At 38.7% G+C, this 26,820-nt stretch overlaps 2 protein-coding genes across 4 annotated transcripts in view; one reads left to right on the top strand and one right to left on the bottom strand.

The window, feature by feature from the left end:
- Positions 1 to 26,820, top strand: part of cep85l (centrosomal protein 85, like) — a 231,099-nt gene that overhangs the window by 118,147 nt on the left and 86,132 nt on the right. The gene's annotated exons all lie outside the window — the stretch shown is intronic.
- pln (phospholamban) lies at positions 6,101 to 6,262 on the bottom strand. The gene has a single exon (XM_052024827.1). It carries the CDS (start codon positions 6,260 to 6,262, stop codon positions 6,101 to 6,103), a length of 162 nt encoding a protein of 53 aa, XP_051880787.1.

Genomic DNA, 26,820 nt, shown 5'->3' with positions numbered 1-26,820 from the left:
TAATGTAGGTTTGTATTATGTCACAAATGATGGTAGATATTTTACAGAATTGTGAAACTAAATCCATATTTGGAAATACTGAGTCACTGTAAAATGTTCAAGGAACACTTCAGTACAATGTTATAATATGGTAATGCACATTTTTGTTTGCTTAATACTAAGCACAAGCAGAATAAACTGTACAGATCAGGTCTATGTTTAATCCTTGGTGTGTGCCCAATTTACTGATTTTATGGAGCATCGGGTAAGGCTATGCTTAATTTAACTGTATTGTTCCCTTTTGGCAGGGGGCAAAGATTGGCCTCAGGATTAGTCCTATCTTTCAGAAAGGCAATGGAAAAAACTGTAAAGGTTCAATAATTTGTTTTGCAGCTACAAAATTCTTCTCCTGTAATTGACTGTATACATCCTTTGGTATCATAGAATCAAAGGGCAGATGGAAACCATTTGGCCCATTGCTCCTGTGCCAGCTCTTTGAAATGTGAGGAAAATAAAATTGCATTCCTTTGCAGAGCCGGTGCCAAGATTGCATCATTGCGTAAAGAAAAGAACAAGTTTACGTACTGCATTTTAATGTGTACATAGAACAAAGACTTGTTCAATCACATCTGCTCTTGTGATCTGAATATTACAAATTGTCAGTAAAAATATGAGAAGGTTCATTCAGTGAGGATTAGCAACTAACGGTGATTCATTCCAGATTCTTTCCCCCTAATGCAATTAAATTAGTAGATGCTTTTTACCTATTGTGGATAAAAAGTCCACGTAAATATTGCAGCAATTTTCCATGTAATTGTGCTGCAACTCATTTCCAGTTCCACAAATGAAGCTTTATTGAAATCTACCTCTTGATCAAGAATATATCAATGTTATTCACCTTCAGATTTCTCCTAACTTGTGCAAGAAATCCATTGGAACATGAGTAGCCACTTCCCATCCAACAACCCTCCTGAATCGAATGACCCAGAGTGGTATTTTGGTTTGCGGCTTTGCAATGGAACAGAATCATTAGTAGTTGTTGAATAAGGAGCAAAGTGCATCTTTTTGCTTTAATGTTTTCTTTTTCATTGTGGTTGGGCCACTTTTACCCATCCACATCTTTACTGGGATCTTGTGCAATTTTTGTCCTGCAGGGGCTTTTGTTTGCTATTGAGATGAGAAGGAATAATTTTAAACAGCAAAAATGTGTGCATTTGTGTTGATTGGAAGACTAAACCCACTCTAATTTTACACCACTCTACTTTTGGTTTTAATGGAGGTGGGAGAGGGAATAGGCAGCCAACCTCCTTGCAGGAGACAAGACCATCATTTAAATGATAAATTTCCAGTTTTAACCCAGGCTAAAAGCATAGAATGCTGGAAGTATACTGAATGTGGCATAGAATAAAGTGGAACTACGGACTACTATAGCTTTAATATAGAGTAAGTGGTGTTGCGGAGAGAGATCACAAGTATGGATATGTTGATACATGGCCTAAAGCATGGTTGTCAGATTATGTTGAAAACACTGCCTTGAGAATTACTAGATAATTTGAACATACCTGTGATCCTGGGTGTGTCCAAATTGTGAAGGGTAGAATTTGAGTAAAAATCTATGTGGGATGAGTTGGAGCCAGAGACATTTGCTGAGGGAAGAGATGTTGCTGTAGAAGTAATCTTTCATCAACACCTCACCAATGAAGGGGAAGAGAAACCACTGAGGGTGAACAAGGCAAAAGGGAAGAGACAGAAGTCACACCAGAGAACAGGTGAACTCCTACAGGGTTGACATTCCTGGAAGAGAAGGAACAATGAATTCAACAATTTCAATTCCATTCAGATTAATTGAAAGAGGAGTCCTTTTAAACACAGCAGGTAATATTTTTGGGGAAAAAAAGCATGTGTGGAGTCTCAAAAAGTAGAAGAATTTGTACAGCATCTATCATTCTTTTCAGTGTGCATTAATGGAAACATAAGAGTAAGGGATGGGGTAGTACCAGTAAAAGAATTGAGAAAATATCTAGCACTGGAAGAGCTTGGACAATCTGACTGAGTTCAAAAATTTAACTGATCAGGCAAGTGTGAATCTGGGATCACTGCTTATTATAGAAAGTAGTTAGATAGTTTCAGAAAAATAAATTGAGCAATGGTTTCATAAGATGCTTCCACTCCAGTCCTGAGGGCTGGAGGTTGGCTAATGAGGCCAATGTGGGACCCACAGTGCCACAGGTGGGGTTGGACGTACTCAGCAGGAGGAGACAGTGCACTTTCCTTCTGCATTTACACTGGCTCTGCGAGCTCCTGACATATGGACTCAAGGTTCTCAGTGCTATCCAGAATGCTCCCTCTCTTCTTTTAGAGGTCATGGACTAGGAACTCCTGGGAGTCAATGAGAATGTGAGACTTCTTCCAGGAGGCCGTGTAAACATTATTGAATCTTTTGTCTACAGGTTAATCTCTTGACATGACAGAGCTTGGAGTATTGAGATTTTTTTGGGGTAGAATCACATGTGTCAGGCATGTAATTGAAGTGTCTTACCCAAGTGAGCTGAGTGAGTATGTTTAGGGCCTTAGGACTGGGAATGGTAGCCTGGAAAAGGACACTGATGTTGGTGTGCTTATCTTGCCAATGGATTTGTAGGATTCTTACTGTGTGAACTCCACTTCTGTGATGTGGCTGGAGAGTACAGGAGGGCAGGGATTCCTGGTGTATTGCTCATTATTCCTCTTTTGCATGATTTATGCATTTTTGTAACGTATAGTAATTTTATGTCTTGCACTGTACTGCTGCTGCAAAGTAACAAATTTCATGACGTATGTTAATGATAATAAAACTGATTCTAATCCTAAGACACACTTCGGAGACACAAGAAATTCTGCAGATGCTGGAATCTGGAGCAATACACAAAAAGTGCTGGAGGAACTCAGCAGGTCAGGCAGCATCCATGGAGGGAAATAAACAGTCGACATTTTGGGCCGAGACCTTTCATCAGAACTGGAAAGGAAGAGGGCAGAAGCCAGAATAAGAAGGTGGGGGGAGGGGGAGGAGCACACACAGGCAGGTGATAGGTGAGTTCAGGTGACAGGCGAGTCCAGGTAAGGGGGGGGGGGAATGGGAGGTGGGAGGGGGAGAAGATGTAATAAGATGAGAGGTGATAAGTAGAAAAGGCAAAGGGCTGAAGAAGAAGGAATCCCGTAGGAGAGGACAGTGGACCATGGAATAAAGGATGAAGGAGGGGAGGAGAGGAGATGGGTAGGTCATCAAGGCGGGAGAAGTCAGCCACAGGAACAAGGGAAGACAAAGGAGTGAGGGGGAAGAAAAAGAAGGTGTGGGCTTACCAGAAGTTTGAGAAATTGATGTTCAGGCCGTCAGTTTGGAGATTCCCAAGGCGGAATATGAGGTGTCGTTCCTCCAACTTGCGTCTGGCCTCAACGTGGCGGTAGAGGAGGACATGGATAGACAGGTCAGTATGGGAGTGGGATGTGGATTTGAACTGGGTCTAGGACTGATGTCCTAGAATGGAGAGCCTCATCATGGGAACAGATTTGGTGGAGGAACTGGGAGAAGGGGATGGCATCCTTACAAGTGACAGGGTGGGAAGAGGTGTAGTCAAGGTAACTGTGGGAGTCAGTGAGCTTGCAGGAGATGTCTGTGGTTAATCCTTCTCCGGAGATGGAGACTGAGAAATCCAGAAAGTGGAGAGAGGTGTCGGAGATGGACCAAGTGAACCTGAGGGCCAGGTGGAAGTTCGAAGCAAAGTTGATGAAATTGACGAGCTCGGCACGGGTGCAGGAAGCAGCCCCAATGCAGTCGTCAATGTAGTGGAGAAAGAGTTGGGGGCATTACCGGTGTAGGCTTGGAACATGGACTGTTCCACGTGGGCAACAAAGAGGCAGGCATAGCTGGGGCCCATGCGAGTGCCCATGGCTACACCTTCAGTTTGGAGAAAGTGGGAGGAGCCAAAAGAGGAGTTGTTAAGGTTGAGTACCAGTTCCACCAGATGGAGGAGGAGGGGAACTGGTTGGGTCTGTTATTGAGAAAGAAAAAGAGAGCCTTAAGGACTTCCTGATGGGGAATGGAAGTGCACAGAGACTCGACGTCCATGGTGAAAATGAGGCAGTCAGGGCCGGGGAACTGGAAGTTTTTGAAGTGATGGAGAGCATGTGAAGTGTCACAGACAGAGGTAGGAAGGGGCTAAACCAAGGGGGACAAAATGGAGTCAAGATATGAGGACACAAGTTCAGTGGAGCAGGAACAGGTAGAAACAAATGAGTCTACAGGGCAGTTGGGTTTGTGAATCTGGGGTAGGAGGTAGAAACAGGCAGTGAGGGATGGGGGAACTGTGAGGTTGGAGGCTGTAGAGGGGAGGTCTCTGGAGGTGGTGAGGTTAGTGAATAGTGCAGGAGACAATGGCCTGATTCTCTTTGGTGGGGTTCAGGTTGAGGGATAAGTAAGAGGAGGTGTCCGAGAGTTGATGTCTGGCCTCGGCAATGTAAAGGTCAGTCCACCAGATTACAACAGCACTGCCCTTGTCTGCAGGTTTGATAGTGAGATTAGGTTTGGTGTGGAGGGCAGTGAGTTCAAGAGGGGGTGAGGTTGGAATAGGTGAGGGGAGTAGTGAAGTTGAGACGGTTAATGTTCTGTCAGCAGTTAGAGATGAAGAGATCCAGAGCGCAGAAGGCCAGGACGAGATGTCCAAGAGGAGGAAGCAGGCTTAAGGTGGGAGAAGGGGTCATCAGTGGGGGATGGGAAATCCTTGCCAAAGAAGTAGGCCCAGAGACGGAGGCAGCGGAAGAAGAGCCCGATGTCATGGGGGTGTGGAACTCTTTGAGGTGCAGGCACGGGGACAAAGGTAAGGCCCCTGCTAAGGACAAAACATTCAGACTCAGAGAGGGGAAGGTTGGAGGGGACACGCTTCCACTTTTTCCGTTCTTCATTATTCTTACCCAAAACTTGTATCCAATGAATCTCCAATAAATGTTGGTTTATTATGAAGAATGTAAAGGAGTAAGAAAAGTAAGTGCTTGTTTGGTATTTTATTGCAATTTTTTTTTACACAATAGCATTTCAAGTGCATGTAACAGGAAAAATACTGAGCTCCTGATGCTTCTACTCTGAATGAGGACTTAAAGAAAGATGCCAACAAATATTTCTCAAGCAATTCACAACTGGAACATGTTATCAGAATGGATTGTGGAGACCAAGGATACTGGGCTCCAATTAAGAAACAGCCCATTGTTGTATTATGTTGGTATCAATGAATGAAATCAAAAGGGCCCTTTTCATTTGAACCCATATTACAGTAACTCTAAATATTCATATACCCACACAATTGTTCAACAAAGTGAAAATATATACACAACAGCAAGCTATGTTCAGCATAAAATATTTAATTGGATGTTAAACACTTCAGGACGTTCTGAAAAGGACATGAAAAGCACTTTTTAGGTGCAAGTCTCTATTAAATGAGATGGTTCCTGAAGTGCAAAGAATTAACTTGCTGACTCAGTGATAGCAAACAATCCCATGACAGGAGTTAACATGTTTTTATAACATAAAACAGGAACACTAAACTATTTTACAAACATATTGTATGTAATGCTCATATAGCCTCCAGTGATTGTCTGAGTCTGTTAAAACTTTGTTGATAGATGTGCTCTTTAGCTTTACTTCAATATATTTTCTATCCATACACCTTGCATCCAAATGAAATGTTTGTAACAATCTAAACACATCACCTGGAGCATATTTTCTGATGACCTTTTACTTAGTTCAAAGGGGGGGAACTTTCTTCAAGGTATCAGCTTAAACAAATAGGAGCTTGTAGCATTTTATATTTGGTAAAGTGCATATTATGCTACAGGCCAAGACTGCCTCAAAGAACAAAACTGTAACATGCATTCATTCTTTGTGCATTTTAGATGATCTAAACTGGAGTTTGGGAAGATTTAAAGTTTGAAATAATTATGTTGAAACAAAACCCAGAATATTCAGTTAACTATATTTTTGATAAGGTATAATCTCATGAGTATTCTTAACAAAAAAAAGGATATACACAATATCATGTCACAGTTTAGAAGAAATGCAGCAGTCTGTTAATCAAGAGTCCATGCCTCAGTCTTAATACATCAGCAGCTTTATGATGTACATAAGAAGGAGACAAATAAGAATCAGAGTAAAATTGATAAAGATTCCTTGTACGTTGTGGTGGGCTTGCGGATTCACTTCAATTGCAGAGGCTCTTCGCATGGCAGAGCGGGTTATCTGCTGAACCTTATCCATGGTGATTCAGGCACAGGTTATGAGAGCTTTGCGGACAAGCGTGAAAGTTGTAGAAAGTGCAGAAGCTGCTTTTATTCTAGGAGATCTAATGAGGTAGGCAGAGGAAAGGTGCAAAAGTGAACAAGGAAATCTAATAAGTGAAGTGCTCAAGTACATCGAAGATTGTTATTAGTACTTTTGGGATACACAGTAATGCATAGAAAATTAACTATTTATTTAAACAAACAGATTGAGCAATATTTACATTTTGTGAACTAAATATGTTAGTTTAGCTTGGACAACTTGTGCCTTTTTGTGAATAACAATCCTCTCTGGAGAGCTCTTGTATTAATGGTACAATAACTGTTGCTACATTATTTAGGTGATTTTATGAGAGCAGTATTCACAAGCACGGTACTTGTGATTGATCTCCTAGTAATCAGGAGAGTTCCCCTGTATCTCCCATCTCCTTCCTGGAAAAGTCAAATGCTTCTTCGATGTTAAAACTCACATTTGGGATATTACCGTTACATTACAAACTATTAGCAGGTAATTTAATGTGATACAAGACCACCTTATTATTGATAGTGTGCTTTCCAGTCGGTGAACTGGAAAGAAATTCCCTGTGCTAAGTATGATATGCATTAACCACTAAAATCTAATCCTGAATGAAATTTCAGAAGCAGAATATAACATTCTGCCACAATTATATTGTTCATTTAAAACCAGGGACTGAGTATGAACCTCCACCTCCACATATTCAAAAGTTAATACTTTTACACTGTGACATAATCACACACATAACATTTATTCATTTGAATGCTTGCATCAGAATTCCTGATTAACTTGCACCCATTTGACCCATTATGGCCAGTGCAGGAAATTGAAGGCACTTACTTATTGTTACTTCAGTGACCAGCCAGCACTAACCACTCTATCTTGCCAGTGCATTGCCATAGTGTATAATCTTACATGCAGTTCTGGTTCACTTGTGCTGATTAAAACCAACCTGAATCTTTTAAAGAGGAGGCACATTGTGCATGCAACAAGTGGTGGAATCCTTTGAAAGGCAGAAGCCACCCAGTGTTGCCATGCAAGCTCTGACTGCTGTTATCATGATCCGGATTGCAGTACTCAAAGTGGCTTTGATGGCACCCCAGCCATCTGCTCAACAGATTACTGGGACTGCCAAAATGCAAGCTTGGGGAAGTGGCAGTAATCCCACGAACGTGAATGATATTAATTTTATCTGGATCTATGCATTGTTAGGAAGACAAGTGTCCACGATCCCACTCCAGCTACTTCATCATTGTCCAACAGAGTCTGTTGGTCAGCCATACTGCAGCCATCAGGGAAACATGGCTTAGAAACAGCAGGACAAGTAAAGGCTCGAGGAATATTGGCATAAAGGAGATTAATCAAGTTAATTAGCTGGTTTCTCCGTGTTTTAAGTCCTGCTTGTGTATTTAAATGTGGTCTTGAATGTTGTGTTTGCTTTTATTGAGTCATTGTGGTGAAGTGGACATTGTATGATGTTCAAAACTAGTGGGATGGTGAAATGGGAACACTGGTGGAAAGGGGGAATTGGGATTGTTATTGTTAAAAGCTCAGTCTGATTAGTTATTATTTGTCAACATCTGTCTTGTCTCCTTTCTTTTTTTCCTCCTCCTCCTCCATCACATACTACTTGACAGCTGTTGGTAAGAGCTAAACCCACATGATGGCAAAGTTGAGCAGACGATGTCAAACTTGCAGACCTCTGCAGAACTTGTTGAGTTGTGCAAGCCTCCTCTCCTCCTGAGTGGAGCAGGCAACAGGACTAACAAACAGGATGCTGGAGGAACTCAGCAGGTCAAGCAGCATCTGTGGGGGGAAATGGACAGTCGATGTTTCGGGACGAGATCCTGAACGATGGAGGGGAGATAGCCAGCATAAAGAGGTAAAGGGAAGGGGCGGAGCAAGTGCTGGCAAGTGATAGGTGGATTGAGGTGAGGAGGGGTGATAGGCAGATGGAGAAGCAAGACTGGAAATAATGACAGGGGCTGGGAGGTGATAGATGGAGGCGACAAAGGGCTGCAGATGATGGAATCTGATAGGAGGGGAAGGTGGAGCATGGAATCAAAGCTAGTGGGATGGTGAAATGTGAACATTGGTGGAAGGGAAGTGGGGTGGGCAGATGGGAACAGTGGTGGGGGGGCACGGGAAACCCAGTGGAAGGAGGGTGTGGGCGATGGGCAGATGGAGTGGGTGGAGGAGGGGAAAAGAAATAGAGTGCTGGAGGGGCTGGGGTAGGTGTAGGAAGAACTGGGTAGATAAGGAGGAGAGAGAAAAGGGACTTGGGGGGGTGGGGGCAGCAGTTTACCTGAAGTTGGAGGTTATTCATGCCACCGGGTTGTAGAGTACCTCAGCGGAATATGAGGTGCTCTTCCTCTAGTTTGCACTTAGCCTCGCCCTGGCAGTGGAGGAGGCTGAGGACAGACATGTTTCTGTGGGAATGGGACTGTTGTTTCAGGGTGGTCTTTAACTGATGTTGTTGTAAGTGGCAGCATTAAATGCACCTTCAGCTCTTGTATGTGGGTTTTTACTGTGGGGTCAAGAGCCAGGTGGTGAGATGAAAGGTCTTTGAATGACCAATGCCCAAGCATTGAGGGCACAGCAGATGCTACAAAAGTTGAACTTGATGGGCTGAAGGGCCTGTTTCCCTGCTGATTCTCTCTATGTCTATGACTAAGCTAACTAACATTCTGTCCATCAATCAGCAACAAACCTGTAAGTGATCAACAATCACTTTAAAAAGCACAGATTGGGGGAATGGGTGTCCTTTCTTTTGCTAAACAATGAATCTTCTGATTGTGTTTAATGCATAAAATTAGCCTTTTTTGAGATCAAATCAGTACAGATATGAGGATTGTGTTTACAGTTTACTTGAACTGCATAGTTCTGGCATGTAAACCAGTTGCAAGTTATTATGCCCTTTTTAATATGGCACAGGATGTGTTATGTTTGTATGCATCTGTCACTATTTTGGAACGATTTTGGCATCTGTAATGCCAGTCAAAATTTGCAGCTCCTGATCAGCAATGTTGAATGAAGATGAAATGGAAAAGTGGCAGCTCCTGAGGAGAAGATCAGACTGTAGTCAATTGAACCTGGATCAGGTTGCAAGTGAAGATTTACAACAGGGTTATTTACAGATAGGGAGAAATGTGTCTCCATACAGAAGTGAAGGACACACGTGCTCAGTTCTAAAATAGGCTGCACGGTAGAAGGACAGAATCCCAGTTCACCACCTCAGTAAGCTGGACATATAAACTAAAGGTCTAGCCCTGAACCAGATAATAACTTATTTCCTTCATCCGTGCATGTATTTGGCTCACTTTTCCTCAAATTTCCTGTTATCCTTCTCAGTTTTATGGCAAAGTGGGTCATCTCAAATTTCCTTGAGTGAACTTTTGGTTATGTTCATTGGTTGATTTGATATTGTATACTTTATTAACATAGAAATGAAATCACATATTTTGGTTTTAAGTTCCATAACCTATAAAATTAACTTCTCTTTTCTAACTGGTTCTGCCCTGAAATATAAATGAGTAATTAGTTCTCTTAATGTCTTCACTTCTTCACTTGCTTAAAAGTCATTTTTCTTTTGATCATGAGTGTCAGTGAAAGGCAACATCAAATGCCTCATGAGTTCTTTCATTTACTCTGAGACTGGCAAGAATTCATTCTGAAAATCTGTTATAATTAGAATATATTGCAAAAGCATAACTAACTTTTAAAGGCGTGATAAAACACACCATGCAGTCAGAGAGTCAATAGCGAATGGGTCACTTGCCCTGGAGATACTGGGAGCTGAACATTTCCAATTATACATGCTCAACTGAGCAGACAGCAATGAAGCCAACCCCCCACATAGAGAGCTTAAACTACTCCTTTCCGGGTTGCATAGTCTTTGCAGGGAAACTCTAGGAACAAATCCCTTCCACCCCCACCCACCCCTTACTTTGCCTCCTTGGTTCCAGGCCATGCACTCTTCTGCTATTTTCCTCTAATTTTGCAGCTGTACTGAGTAGGACATTGGCTTGGGGCTTTAAATGAGGTGTAGGAGCTAAATTATTCCAAACCTCACATTTGGAGTAGATGAGTTTCTATGTCAAATCACCGCTCACTCACCAAAAATCCATTGAATTAAACTTCAAACCTAAATACATGCTTTAAATTAAAAATAAGTAGTGTTTTTTAAAAATGAATACTTGCCCTTTCACTTAGAAAGTCTATGTTGAAATCTAGACATGACTAATGGGATTTTTTTTTCTTCCTTTGGTGGTTGCATGCATCCTAAATGGTATGAGTGTGATCCATTTTTCTAGCAAGTCACAACATAAAATGTCTCTAAAAGCAATTGCATAGGTTTTACGGTCCATGGTGAAAGAACAATGTTCACTTTGCTGACAGTTGTTGCAAAGATCTTCATAGAATTTAGAGGTGCAGACGTGCTGAAATTTGGAGCAAAAAACAAACTGCTGGAGTCTGCTGAGTTCTTCCAACAAGTTTTTTTGCTGTGATCTGAAGTTCAGTGAAGCACCTTCTACTGATTCTAAACTTAGTTTAATCACAAATATCAATGATAAACATACAAATTCAAGCTAAGAGTTTCTGAACTTTGCCATGGCTGTATCAAAAATAGTTCTGAAGGGTAATGGATGATTGTTAAAAATTCCGCAGTAGGAAGTTGAAAGTTAGTTAATTTAAAATTATCTTGCACTGCCAAAGTTTCAGGACTGTATTTGAAATAAAAAGTTATTAAACCTAATCTAACATGAAAGAATTCATAGATGGAACATATACAAAGAGCACATGCAATTCAGATGTAAAAGTTAGTCTTGTTAATAGCAGACTAAAAGTTTATTCCAAAATATATGTGCTACATATGAACATCTTATCACGTGTGACCTTGCTTTTTCCTTTTTCAGTGTAGTATATGATTCTGCAGAATCACTGAAATGATGTGTTTTTTATATGACTGGTGAGCAGACAAGTCTTTAGCACAGATAATAATTGTATATTATAGTTCAAGTCAATAGGACTGCAGATGTACTTTTGTCAACTGCAGCCTCAATGTTACAAATGACTAAGTTAGAAGACTAATATGGATGAGATTGCCAAGAACGTGCACCTCATAACTGCTCAGCAGGCCACTTTTTATTTGCTTGTATCGAAGGCCAGGTTTTTATTCTTTTGAGAAAACCATTCCCTGTGATTCATTTTTAATTAGTATTTGTTTCATCTCTACACAAAGCCTTCCATCTTTGACATTCCATGTCAAGGTCAGACAAAGTCACATCTCTGGAATTTCTATTTGTCCAAATGCTAAATGTAGCTTGGACTTAAAAACAACTTCCTTTAATTTTCTGGAAAAAAAGCTAAGAGTAGCCTGCAGCTGGGAAACACACATATGAAGGACAATCAGTGTGACATTGGATTCACTTAGTGACATACGATTCACTTTGTGACATACATTTGTAGGTTGATTAGCAGCAGTCAGACGTTATCTGTCATTTTTCTGTTATATGATAGAAGCTATAATTAGATATGACATTAGAATGGATATGCCAAATATTTTTTTAAAGTAAGCCGATAAATGCTGTTAAGACTTAATAAATGCATTTATATACTTAACATATCTCAAACTATACCCATTTTTTTTTCAAAAGAATATTGATAAAACTGTCATTTATCAGTGGTTCAGTGGCACGTTGTAGCTGTACTTAAAATAAGACTGCCTTGTACAATATACAGTATCTCATACTACTTTTTCCCCAAATCAAATCACATCGTTGATCAACTGAGCTATAATCCATTGACGTTGCTAGAATCCACATACAAACTGGTGTAGATGCACATAAATATTAAGACCAACAAGTTGGAGGTAAACATTTCCCATCATTTGAGCCTTTCTGGTTTCCACACTTGGACACTCAAAGTGAAGATAAGTCAGTAGGTCGGGTATAATCTTACTGAATAGCTAAGTATGCTCATGGGACTGTCGTGAGTGTTCTGCTCCTATTTTCTTTTGCATTCTTACTATATTAACTCAGCGCAGTTCCACATCTGTATTGGCACAATGTCCATGAAAACTACAAAATGTATTTAAATTCAATTATATGTAATTATATTGAACTTTACAAAGATGGAAATGGAGAACTTGCAAAACGTGTTAATAAAATAGAAATTATAGCTGCATGATTATTATAGGAAAGTTTATAACTGTTTTAATAGGATCATAAAATCATTCAATCGGTGTAAAATTGATTCTAATTATTGAATCTAGATCATTTTTTTTTACACTGCTTTAGGCTGCAATTGATTCTACCAGGGAAGAAATGACTTATCATGGAGCTTGCATGTTAAGAAAAGAACTAATTAATTTTTGAGGTTTGAATCATTTGAGTTGTGTTGGATCTAGCCTGCTGTCTGGAGTTGATGTCCATTGGTCCAACAAAGCCCTTGCTTATCTGGGCTGGATACTGAGGTTGTATCCTGCCAGCCCTCCATACTCAGGAGTTCTGCAATTGGTCCAGGAGGTGCAGTGAAGAGGCCCCACTCCTGAAATGCCTGTCAGATGTCTTTTGACAGCAGCAGAGCTGGTTGGGGGGAGGGTGTAGTATCAGAAGGGTGGGTGGAGGGGTGCTTCATCTGTGAAAGCTGTCACTATTTAAAAAAAAATTTCTCCTGACACATCAAAAAATTATTGCAATTGAAGAGAATAATTTAAAAAATAATTTAAACTTTAAAAAAACAAAGTTAACTAATAAGACAAAAACAAAGTTAACTAATAAGACAAAAACACATACATAAATAAAATCATTTAACTAAAGCAAAATAAATAAAAAGAAAATAACGTTGTCCTGCTTGCCTCCTAAATCCTTGTCAACAACCACTATTGAAATCAATAGGCTCTGGGATCCTGCTGAAGATTAAATGTAGAACAGCACTAATGCTGGGGAATCAGGCTAGACTGGTTTCCACTGCTGGACTTCACTGGGACTCTATGCATAAATGGAACAATGTGGCCTTCAAGTCTGTTAGTATATCCTGGATTTCTGTATTTCATATTGAAGAAATCTGCAATTTAGGGGTCTTGATCTAACCCTATAGATTTTCTGCTTTGCTGCTGTCACTTAGGGACGTCATTTGTTTAAAATAGCACAAAGTATGTTTTAATCATCTTTATTTGGACTGAAGCAGATAGAAACATTTTCATAATCTGGGAGGTTTGGGAATCAGAGTAGATTTGTTGGACGTCAGAGTACTTTATATTTCAAAACTATAAACACAATTCGAGAAGTTGAAGAGGAACTCAGAATTAGTTTTAAGATTATAATCATTTGAAAGAAGAGCCTTATATAGAAGAATCACTTGTAAACTAGTTAAGACTTTGGATAGGTTTGTTCTTAGAAAACTTAGCCAGTCTTTTTCATTTTATATTTTGATAATGGAGAGAGATTTGCACATTTACCAAAATTCTAAGATTGTAATATTTGGTAGTGCACTTTCAGTTGCCTGACGGACCTGTTGATTAACTGATCAACCTGTTGATCAACTTGACTGGCCAAGCTGATTAACCTAATGGCAATCAAAACATCTTTTTTTAACAGCACTTTTTTATGTGGCTGATGAACATTGAACAGTTGAATAAAATAGCAATATAATTAATAAATCATTTCCAGAGACTTATTAGCACTCTATGAATATACTTGCCATCTAGCAAAATATTTATATCTGTTTCTCAAATATTAATGTGCTACACTGGATATTCATTTTTAAGCTTATTTTAAATAAAATGCTAATACAATGTGCTTTTCCAGAACAGATGAAACAGGCAGTCTTTCCTTTTTGCAATGATCCTCCTTGGCCTTTTCCCACTATCTGCACATCTGAGCCAATTGTTTCAATTTCCAGTGACCATACTTAATAACATGAACCTGCATCTGCCCACCTCAGGCCAGCTACTGAATCTTTATCCATGTGTTGGACACTTCTAAACTTACATGTTGCATTGCTCACCTAGCAGGCTCATAGGAGCAGTGTCACTTTCAGCTTCCTCACCAAATTTCACATCAGACTGACTTGGAATTGCGGAGTCATACAGCACCGGAACAGACCCTTCAGCCCACCCTGTCCATGCCCACATCCCGTACCCATTGCTATTAATTCCAGTTACCAACACTTGGTCCATAGTTTTCTTTGCCTTGGTGATTCAAATGCTCAACTGGATACTTCTTAAATGTTGTGAGACTTTCTGACTGCCCCACTCACTCAGACAGCGCATTCCAAATGCCAATCACACTCTGGGTGAAAAAAAATCTTCCTTTTCTCCCCTCTTACTAATAAACCTATGCCTTCTGGATGTAGATGGATTTGTCATGGGGAAAAGTTTCTCACTATCCATTCTATCTATCCCCTACATAGTTTGGTGCACCTCTGTCCAGACACCCCTCAGCCTCCTCTGCTCTGAGGTCAACAAACTCAGGCTACACAGTTTCTCCTCATATCTGAGACAATCCATTCCAGGCATGTTATATTATGAATTCTGCAGTTTCTTCATTATGGTTGAATATAAAACTTCACCAGGCCTGCAGTGATTCAAGAAGACAGTGCAATGCTACCAATTAGTGATGAGCATCAAGTGCTGACTGTGTTACTGATGCCTGCATCCCAAGAATGAATTACAAAAGAAAATCCAAGTAAACAAACAAAGCTCTGCTCTAATAAGATCCATTCCCAGCCTCTTGCCTTTGCAGGTCTAATTGTCATTCTTTACTTTGCAATCCCAGCATAACCTCATTTATGATAATCTGATGATTCATTGACCTGAAATGTGATCTCTGTATCTCCGTCCACAGGTGGTGGCTGGCCGGCTGAGTATTTCAAGTTTATTCTGTTTTTTTTTGGATTTCTGACACCAGAATCCCAGAATCAGAATCAGGTTTATTATCACTGACGTATGTCATGAAATTCGTTGTTTTGTGGCAGCAGTACAGTGCAAGACGTAAAAATTACTATAAGTTACAAAAATAAATATATATTGCAAAAGAGGAATAACAGGGTGGTGTTCATGACTTCACGGACCATTCAGAAAACTGATGGCAGAGGGGAAGAAGCTATTTCTGAAACATTGAGTGTGTGTCTTCAGGCTCCTGTACCTCCTCCCCGATGGTAGTAACGTGAAGAGGGCATGTCCTGGATTGTAAGTGTCCTTAATGATGGATGCTGCCTTCTTGAGGCACCGCCTCTTGAAGATGCAGGTTTTTGCTTTCCGCTCACTTATCCTCACTCCGTAACTTCCTCCACCCTACAACTTTGTGAGGTTATGAGACATTAATTTCAACTTCAATTTTGCATGGAGTCCTGCTCAACCCTAAACAATGATTGGAGAAGAGCTGCAGTCAGTTTAGTTAAAAGGGAGCTGAACTTAGAGGTGGCTGGATGTAGTGACGGAGGCAGGATACGTTTACAGAGTTGAACTACATAAAGTTGTGACTCAAATCAAGGTGGGATATTGGGCTCATTCAGGACAGAAGCACTGAAGGGTTGAACCAAAGGTAGTGGTGAACCTTTAGGAGCAGCTGTCGAGACCAAACAGGCACATTCTTTTATTGATAGATTAATGCAGCAAGCTGCCTTCTCACCATTTCCTTCAAAATTAGGTTCGCTTTCAAAATCTACAGCCTGGAACTCTACTTGTTTTCCAGTTTATAGTCCTTTCCCACCAATCTATTCCATAAGATTACATTAACCTTTGACTGGAAGATACTAAATGGCCTCTTGCCCACAACATCTTGTATCCTCTGGGGTGGGGAAGGGGCTAGATGGAGGAATTTTTTTTCATATTGGTGTGTAAGGTGTGTTGCTTGTGCAGCATGTGACCAGACTGAAAAAAATCAGTTTGCTTTTTATACTGCGTGTTATCACTGCCATGGGGTCTGAGAAAAACAGTTGAAGTAAATGTAGAGACTTGCAAATGTTAACAGCTGGCTACATTTAGAGTCTTATGATCTACATCACTGTTCCACTATGGCTGGAATGCAGATACTACTCGGCTGATAATTCTGTCACACGATCTTTGTGGAGCTTGTTTACTTCCTAAGGTACCATTGTGGAATATGACCTAACAATGAAATTATTCAGGATATTCAGCAAACCAATGCTTTTCCTTATTATTGCTCAGGAATTGCATAAGGTTATCATTGTTGAGGTCTCACTATTGAGTATAGTAAAATGGAGTTTTAATTTTGAATCAAAACACTGACCAATTTATTTAATCAGATAAAAATAGACCAGTGCAAAGAGGCCAGGGATTATTTTCCATTGTGGTAGTAAAAAGCATGTGTTGAAACATAGTTTTGTAAGCTGATCCTTTTGCTGCTTCCAAGGCTCTGTACCATAGTATGATCAAGATGCTGCATTTATTAAGAACTTCTGGAAATTTTATTTTATTTGAACATATTGCTAAATTTGTTTCTTAAACCTTTATTTGCCTAATTAAATTTACTAGAACCATATTTCATTGAATAGCAGGTACCAACAATAAAATACTATAATTGTTATTTTTCAAAGGGATATTGTTAAAGGCTAATTAGCCTCATGCCTCACTTAATTAGATTCCTTGTTTGGCTTCACATATTTAATATAATACAATTAAAACCATCTTTACCTCTAATATTCCACTTCCAATTTCAAAGGATCCCATTCATTTGAATTGTTCAGGTCAGAGATTTACTTTAATGGGAATTGATCAAAAAGTATTCTGAACAAACTCACACGGCGTGAGCCATAAATGCGTCTACGTTATTGTTGAGACTTTTCATTTGTGCAATAATTCCTATAACCATTCCAAGATGCATTTTGTAAGCATTTTAGCAGGTTTTTTTTTACAGTGGAATTTTATAGTGTTACATTTTAAACCAAAATGGGCTTATTTAGGAAGCCCCATATTCTGACCAAATTTGGACAAGACGTGACTCGTACCTTTTCAAACATTGGGCATTATCCATGTGCAGTAAAACATTTTCACAATGCTAATAACCTTGTTTCCTGCAAAGCTGGCACTAACATTTCAAATATATATACCGTATATATGACTTACTGTGTGATGCTTGTGGTGATGAAGATTTGAAAGACCTTGTGGTGTTTATTGTTATATTACCTAATCTGTCTGATTTCACTGGTGGTTAAATGCCAACTTGTTGATGCTGTCTATTGTTTAAGTGATGCTTGAGGGAAGGTCTCTGTTTGAGGTGCTTGCTTCACTCTGTTTACCTATGTGGCCATTCTCACTGACTGAGGAACAAAACTGCAAAGTAACTTTGCATTTGTATTTAACATTAAGATGTGAGCAATCTAAACATTGTTGGCATCTCAATTCATACAAATGATTATCTCAATTATGTGCAAAAAAAAAGCAGTTTATGGAAAATATACCAGAGACTCTTTGACCAAAACATGAACTCTGTTTCTCTTTCCGCAGATACTGCATGACTTGCCGAGTGTTCATAGTATTTTCTGTTTTCATTTCAGATTTTCAGCATCTGCATTCTTTTTATATTCTTAGCATTGACAAAAACATCTTAGCAAGTTTGACTGTTAGTAATCAAAAAAATCTGTTTAAAAATATAAACCAGTCCACCATCAAGTTTTTGTAGTGTCTTTCAGAGCAGCTGTTATCCCCCAGATCTGGAGATATTATATGATATTCAGCAAAGAGATTGATAGATTTTTAGATCGTAGGAGAATCAGAGAATAAGGGGTTAGGTCAGAAAAGTTAAACTGAGGTTAAAGAAAAATTAGCCGTCTTATTGATGGGGTAAAAACAAACTACTGGAGCAACTCAACAGGTTGAGCAGCATCTGTTGGGGGAGGAGGAAGTCAATATTTTGGGACAAGACCCTGCAGCATTAAATGATGGAATGGGCATGCGGGGCCAAATGGCCCATTCCTAGTCCTATTTTATTTCTTATGCTGCTATGTATATTAGTGACTAAACATAGCAGTAAGCAACATTCCTAATCAGGAAATAAATATATAACTAATAAAAGAACTAGACTTTTTTTGTTGAATTTGAGGAGAATTATGGTAAGAAAACTTTCAGAAGAATGCCAATACATCAGTACCAGAAGAATTCTAATAGCCTTTCATACCATGTGAACTTGTATAACTGCGGTAAGAACTCCTTTGGATTTTGCTGAATATTGTACTCAGAATGCCTGGTTGTGCATTCACATGGAGACAATGGGCTCAGTCTGATCTCATGAAATTTCTCAAATAATTGTCTAGCTTGAAGTTTACTCAAAGTGCCCAAATTGTTAGGGAAAAGTAATGAGATTTTGTGTAAAAACTAATCAATTTAAAAATATGGGGCTTAACCTGTAATTGATTTCTCTATCATAACTATATTTTTGTACACATTTGAAACCGCATTGGAATGAGAAATTGCTCATTAAGCATGCTGGTTGTTGTTTTCCTCCTCATTGAGTTCCATAAATTTGATACTGAGGTCAAAGCTCATTTAACCCTAACAACTGAAGATAAACTATTTGGTGAGTTTTAAACATTCATCATTATTTTCTAAGACTTTAGAGACCAATGGGGGGCTCAATCAAGGGTTTATTATGAATGATCTGACTTAAAAACTGTGCACGCACCTTTGATACATAATGATGATGAAAGGTTGAGGTTCTTCATTCTGATCATTAAACAGTGAGTCCCCCTATAAAATGCAGATGTATGGACTTCAGGTGAGGACAATGTATCCCACTCCTACCTCTCAGTGGTTTGGGTGGCAGGTTTATTCTGGCATTCAAAATGCTAAGCAATAGGAGAACCAGAATGGATGAAATTCCTGGAGTGAGCAAACTGGAATCTGGCCTCTTCCAAGAATCTGAGCAGATCCTTTCCCTTAAAATCCATCATCAGTTTCCAAATATTTTAAACTCCTTACTGTGCGGAGTCACACATTAGTGACAGGGTAAAAAGCACCTGATTTCAAAGGATGCGTACAAACATCAGCAAGAGCCAGGTGGAGATAAAACTAGAGAGGTGAAAAAGTAATCTGAAAAATTCTCCGGCGTGTGCTAACTTTTCATGAGATAAACTGCTTAATTTTTTTGTTTGCGGTGGTTTTAGTCCATACAGGTAAATCTTTATCCTGATTCATTATTAGTGCTGATCTCAAGGGATGTGGCTGAAAATAATGAATGGTACCTTTCATACTAATTGTAGTGTTTGCACCTGTGGGGAGTGGTTCAACAGAGTTATGAAGGCTTCAAGTACTGACACAGAACATCACTGTTCATTCAGGTGTTCTCTGCAATGTAGATAAAGGGCCACCTACAGGAGGTGTAGTATGATACATTCTCACACTAGTTGTGACATCAGTGATGACACACCATCAACTCATTAGCATACTCAATTCCCCACACTTCTTTCCTTTCTTTAAAAGAGAGGAGAAGGTCACAATGGCAAGCAATTCAATGCCTTTGAATTTGTAAATCCAACAGCATTATTGCCTTTTTAATAGGTCACACTGATGAAAGTTTGATTTCAGTAACTTAATGCAGATTTATCAAGATTTAATTGTAGTCAATCAAATATTCACATTCTAGTAGTATTTTCTGGTACTGCATTAACTTGTGTAGTGAACTATTCTTAACTGCAACAAAATTAAGGTTTTAATCAAGAATTTCCCAGTGGAAGGAAAGAAGAAGAAAGAGGGAAATTGGGGATTGGAAAAGGACAGGTGAATGGGACCAGGGCTCCCAATGGAACAGAAGTGAACACTAATGAGTTTAAGTTGCAGTGAATGGCCCATTTCTGTATTGTCATTTCTTTATGATTCAATATAACTTGCAGTTTGATGTAACATGATGGTTTGTTATTTTCTTAACCATTGTTCATGTTGAAAGTTACACATGGGACTGGCTTTTGGTTCACCTAACAAATAATGCCAAGAAAGTACAATCTAGATTTATTACTACTATTAAAAATCTGTTATAATCCACCCTGGAATAAAGATTTTGACTAATTATTTGAGACCACAGCACTTTCAAGACAGCAATGTGATTATTGTGCTTTAACAGCACATGGCTCATTAATTCCTGCCATCTAGTGCCTCTGTTGGCCTCAGGGTTAATGGTTTGATAAAATGGCTGTAAATCTGTCTAGGACTACTGATTCCTGACACAATGGCAAATTTGAAACCTGAAGTTAAAAATATCTGCGACCTACAGCTGACATCCCAGCCATGCTGTGATTGTGCTGGAAGCAAACTTCACTTCCACCAGCTACTTCAAATTCAACTTCCACTCACTGCTCACTTCAGCAAATCCCCATGGGTGCCTATCGCTTAGGAACCAGGTCTGTGATTATCCAGAAACCCCATGTACGAAAATATATTTATCTTGGCTTCACAGAGCAACTGCTGGATTTTTCACCTACCCTTACCTAACCCACCAACCAGCACACCAAAACCATGACCCAACAATGAAACTCTTTCAACCTTCCTCTGGTACCGTAGAGTGAGTGGTGCAATTATTTTGAATGTTGTTGAACCCTGAAGTTTGTTTCACTATCATGGTTCTTAAGAGTATAAAGGGCTGTTGTATTACACTGTATAGAAACTGGTGCTGATGAAATAAAGATGTAGATTCAAGTAAGAAGAAGAGCAAATTGGCAAAGAAATTTTTTTAAAAATCAACAATAGATTGCACAGGTTGTTGTAAAAATGGTTCTACCCGATGTTGGATAGGATATGTTGCAGCCATCCTAGGGCTGTAGGATATTGGTTTCTAGAAATGGCATTTACACGTGTTAAACAGATACAGTGATGTGCAAATCTACTTCCTAGTTTTTCATTTATAATCAAGAGTTTGATCATTTGAGCTACATGACTATTTCCTGACTGATGTATTTAATGTATAAATTCTACTTCTGTATTCACTGGTTTATTCATTTTAATTTAGAGGAAGTAACAAGCTGGATAGAACAATTATTGTATAGCATTGCTGCTGTGGATTTCAATGGACTGGAATAAAGGTTTTTTTTAATAGTTTAATTTTCTGGGTGTACCATTTTTGTGAAGGACAAATAACAATCAAAAGGCAGCAGGTCAGCAGTACATAATGACCTGCTATCGACTGGAGTCTTTGTAAAGGTACCCAAGCTGAAAAATATTACACTGCTTTCATTAGTAGAATTTCTTAGTTAATAAATACAAGTAAAATTTCACACATATGGAATCAAAAGAGCAGTCAAAGTATGGAAACACACGAAATTCAGATTTTAAAAGTAAATTCTTAATGGTAAAATTGCACCAGTAACAACAATTGAAGCTCTGGTCTGAACTTGATTGGGATTTTGTCATGTTTAGAATTGCAAGTAAATGTTCCATCATTACCCAGATATAGGAATAAATTGGGTGAAATTCTTCTCCCAGTGTGGAACTTTACCAGAATACCAAACCAGAAAGTGTGACGTGGAAATCTGTGTAGCAAATATATTAATGATAATCTTCAGATGATTCAGACATATGGATCTCCTGTCTAATTCTTCAAACTACGTGCAACCTCTCATAATATACAATAATTTTTGTTGAATGTCTTCAAATATTCAACGTTATTTAAAATAGTGCAATTCAAATGGAGACTTTTGAATTGCACCGTTGAACAACGACAAAACTGAGCTTTGAGTTTGCAAGTTCAGTATCCCACTGATTTTCTTTTACATTTACCTATATTTTGAATATTTATGTCCAGCACAGACCAAATACTTGAACCACATTCTGCCCAAACATTTCATTTGACAAACATCTTTAAAAATAGAGAATCTTGATTTTAAGCCAGTTAAAAATTGAATGGGATTACTTTAATCATATCAACACATTGAATCAGCATGTTATTATATTGGCTTTGGTTTTGTTGTATCTCCTCTCTTTTCCCAGTGATAAAGATAGTGAAATTCCTTTAAATATTCATAAAGCGAAAGAGGTTTATGCTTTTATTCAGTCTTCCTTGCAGTGGTTAATTATTGTAATATAAAATATTCTAAATGGTATTTCATAAGTTTGCTATTCTTTTCAATTATTAATCCTCTGCTCCAAGTGTTGGATTATTTTGATTTGTACAGAAGGACTGAATGAATTCCTTCCAGTTACCAAAGGCAAGCAAATAATGTGCTTAAAAAATAAAAAAAGCTTCATTATGTTTGCTTTAAATCATTCATTTTAAATCCACAGTTGTTAAATTTAAATAAAAGCATTCTCTTACCTCTGTGGGGGCTCAGTGGGTTAGGGATGTGAGTTGCAGGATGGCTGTGATCAAGGAGTGCCGGAGTGCTGTACGCTCTTCATCTGAATAGCTCAAAGTTTATTGCAGTAAACCAAGTGGGTGGGGACAAGACAAACTTTAAGGGGTGTGGTTTATATTGTCATAGGCTGATTTATTGGTCCTTACTGGATAAAATTCAGAAGTCTACTCTCAGCTGTGTTTAGCCACCAAAAATATCAAACAACTGTCATAATGAACTCGTGTACCAACTTCTTCCAGCTCCTGAAATAATCTGCTTTGACTATAGGTACTTCAGCTTAAATACATCTTTCTTTTGTAGTTTAAAAATTCACAAGGGTAGATTTTAAAAAAGCACTAAAAAATATTGTCTTTTTTAACTGTAATCAACGTTACAGGAGAGGCTGCATCCCACACACTGCTTTCTGTCTCTGATTTGAAGGTTCACTGTTTTTGTGATGTTTATACAATTCCAGCTTTTGAAATCCCAAGTTGATTTACTTTAACTTTATTGACACCTTGTGATAAGTTAAACAAAAGCCTTACCTCCTGCTGTATTTCCCCACGTATATTTGATTCAAACATTTTCAACAAAGTTTGAGATGTGTCGGATGGGAAAGGACAATGTTAGCTTGAAGAACAAACCTCTTCTGATATCCTCGATCAGTCTTCATCTAGAATTAAATCTGAATTTCTGAAAACTAATGATATGGTTGCATTCCATAAGTCAGCAGGATTAGTTCACAAAAGGTCATTGTGAATGTATTTCACTCCTTTATTTCTCCCTATTTCTCGGGAAACCTCTCTGTTCCTGGTAACTCACTAGCAATTTGTCAAATAGCCTGTTCATGTGTGAGATCAGGTCACGATTGGCAACAGGACAAAGCTCAATCCCATCTTCACTGATTCACCATATAGTAGGGAGCCCTAGAAAATAATCTGGATCATTAACCCTAGATAATTTGTGAACTGTTACTTTTTAGGAAATCAATAGAACAGCAAATGATCAGCTCAGGATTAAAATCGATATCATTTTGGCCAGATCAACATGATTGTCGTTCCCACCCCAGAATGAGAGTTAAGAGAATGTATTGAGGTTCAGGATGCCAATTTATAGTAAACCCATTACATTATTTATCACATTTAGGGCTACTGTTGATTTACAAATGACCTTGGCTCATCACAATATCATCAATAGGGATTCTGGCTGTGGAAACCCCCACTTCGCTGTGTGTCCAACAGCTTGGCAGTTTTGATAATCTTGTCATTAAATGTATATGCAATCAAGTTGTATAGTTCTAAAAGGATAAATTAAAGCACCATTCAAAATAAGTCAAGGTGGAAATATGTAGATTTAATATTAGTCAATAAGACAGAATTTTTGATCTACTGTTCTATTCCTGCACAAACTATAATGCTGTCCACTATTTTTATATAGATTTTACCTATTAATTTTAAGTAGATTAATGCTGACATGAAAATAGTGCTCATGAAATATGGTATAAACCAGTTAGGTAGTCATACATCAATATTTATGACAGGAACTTCTAAACTACTGATGTCATCTGAGCACCTGTCTCCATAGTGATCCCATTCATTTTACCTTCATGATCTATATCCTTGCTCATCACTACCATAATTAGAGTAATCATGAAATCTTTCTCCTTCCCCTGCCCTTTCCAAACAACACTGCAATCAGCTGCCTGCTAGCCTGCCAAGAACTATTAACAGTGTTATCACAGTGTCAACCTATTTCTTTCCTGCATTTCACAAGGGCCATAATTCAAGCTAAAAGAGAATTAACATTCACAAGGTCTTATTTTTAGAATCATAGATGGAAACTCTCAACCAGAGAAGCAACAAACAACAGAACATTTTTGGGGTGGTGGGCAACTAGGCAAAAAGGGAGTCTGCTCAGTCATCCAAGTGAACCTGAAGGAAGTCCTGTTTATGGGCAAGTAGCCTCCCTGTCTGAAACAGTTGGGAGGTGTTTTTACATACAAATGAGGATTCCAGGGAAGTTTTAAAGCCATGATTGCAATTTTCAAGTTCATGTGGCTGATGAATATTTTGCCCTACCAATTTGTACTTGGCATTGAACAGCCAAATCAACAGTTTTGTGGTCATATCTAAGTTACAATTAATTTATGGTACTTCTCCAATTTTGCTGCAATTAAGGCAAGAATGCAATGAATGGAAGGCATTTAATTATTGACGTGTTGTTAGGAGAAATTTCAACTGCAGAACAATAACACCAACCTACAGGTTTCCCTCCAAGTTGCACATCATCTTGATTTGCAAATTTGTTGCCTTTCCTTGATTATCGTTGGGTCTAAATCCTGGAACCCCTTACCTAAAAACACCAGAAAGGCAGCTGTGTTTCAAGAAGCTCACTGCCATCTTCTCGAGGGCATTGTCTCTATTAATATGCCACCAAAAAGTGATTTTGATTTTTCCCAGCTGTAAAAGAGTCTTTACCTAGATTGTAAAGTCCCACTTGAAGGTATGACATGACTTGTGGAGTTTTTTAGCAACATAGTATTGATTATAATATTGGTGTTATATTCAATTCTAAGCTTTAATGGAATCAAATATGCATCCATTCATTGTTGGGATAATTGTACGATCCAAGAAAAGTAATGTAGACTAATCTTCAATAGTTGGCCTGAGGTGAAAGTTGAGGTCTACTAATTGATCCATGTTGTTAAGCTGTATTGAAGGGTTATTAATTACCATTTTAGCACCAAGTCTCTTGCTGCAGAATTCAGCAGCCACTGAAGCTTCTGCAGTGCACAAAGAAAATCTGACATGTTCAGGACTGAGGCCAGTGTGGGGTTCCGGCAGTGTTGGAGGGTTTAAAGCTGGAAAGAAGCCAATGGTCTGAAACCTGATCAGGTCTGGTTGAGGAGAGCATGCTGGACATGGAGCCCGGGTGGGGGAGAGTGACTGACAAATTAGAGACTGCCTGGTCAGATTGGGGCTATGTGGAAGGATGGGGTGGGGGAGAAGGTGGAAAGGTGTTTGGGGGGGATGTGGATGGTACATTGGACGTGGGTTGATGCTGAGATGTTGTTTCCTCTTGGTGAAAAGGGAAGGGTATAAGTCATCTATAAGATGAGGATAAGAAAAGAATAAGGGTAACTCAGGATAAGAGGCCAAAAATTTTGGACTGAAATATCTTTAGACAGTGTGTTTTCTTTTTGTCATTCTCTATCCCTGCAGATCCTCTGTCATGAGAATCCGAGGCTGATCTCAATAGAATATTAGACACTGAGGGAGTCGTGTGATGTAAAAATTGGCTAGGAATGTGGGCTTCAGATAAAAAATCAGACCACAGAATTAAAGTCATTCATCAGACCTGATTTACTTATGACCTGATGCAAAATGGAAAATTCATACTGTAAAACCATAAGTCTAGCGTACTTATACTCACCAAAATACAGTCAACCATGTTGGAGAAATGAGTACATACTTCTGTTGTTCACTAATTCTTCTATTTGCATCATTCAGCCTCTGACATTAAAATTACCTCGCAATTGCATATAACCAAGTCTGTATAACTTTAGAATTTTGGATTCCATCTATTATTGCAAGTAATTGATGTCTAATGTTTCAACTCCACAATATTACAATCAAGGCAATAGAGACAATCAATTTTGCTCTATCCGCTATTTAATTCCTTTTTGCTTCCACTTACAGAATATAATGTGAAAGGACTAATGTGCAAGAGTATTGTTCATAATTAGTCAGTAAGTTCTGTGTCACCACCAATACACCAGATGTTTGGAGAAACATTGTTACCTTTAGTTTTAGAACCATCAGAAACAAATAATTTGTTAGTAAATTCAATAGCCTAGAAATCTTAGTGCAGCCGAATCCCAATGGCTGCACCAGAATGGCATAAATTCTGTGGTTCAATACAATTCTAGTTGTTATCTAAACACATCAAAATTCAGTTGCAAGTGTGTGCCTGCATACATGTTTAGATGTGTGCTTATGCTTACATGTGTGTAACCATCCCACAGTTGGTTCTACCAATAGTTGTTAAAAGGATACCTTTATTATGAAGTTTATGCTTGGGAGCATTTTAGATTGGCATGGGGAACATCAGCAAAATAAACCAACTTTATGAGCATAGATGTATTGATGCCTTGTGTTTTTTAAGTGGATTAGTTTCTCTCCTTCATTTTATACACCTGCCAGGGCTCATGCAAGATTCCAGTTACAGGACTAGTAATC

The sequence above is a fragment of the Pristis pectinata genome, chromosome 10 (assembly GCF_009764475.1).
Source record: "Pristis pectinata isolate sPriPec2 chromosome 10, sPriPec2.1.pri, whole genome shotgun sequence".
Taxonomy (NCBI): Eukaryota; Metazoa; Chordata; class Chondrichthyes; order Rhinopristiformes; family Pristidae; genus Pristis; species Pristis pectinata.
The sequence above is the reverse complement of the archived record's forward strand: the minus strand, read 5'-3'. Positions and strand labels throughout refer to the sequence as shown.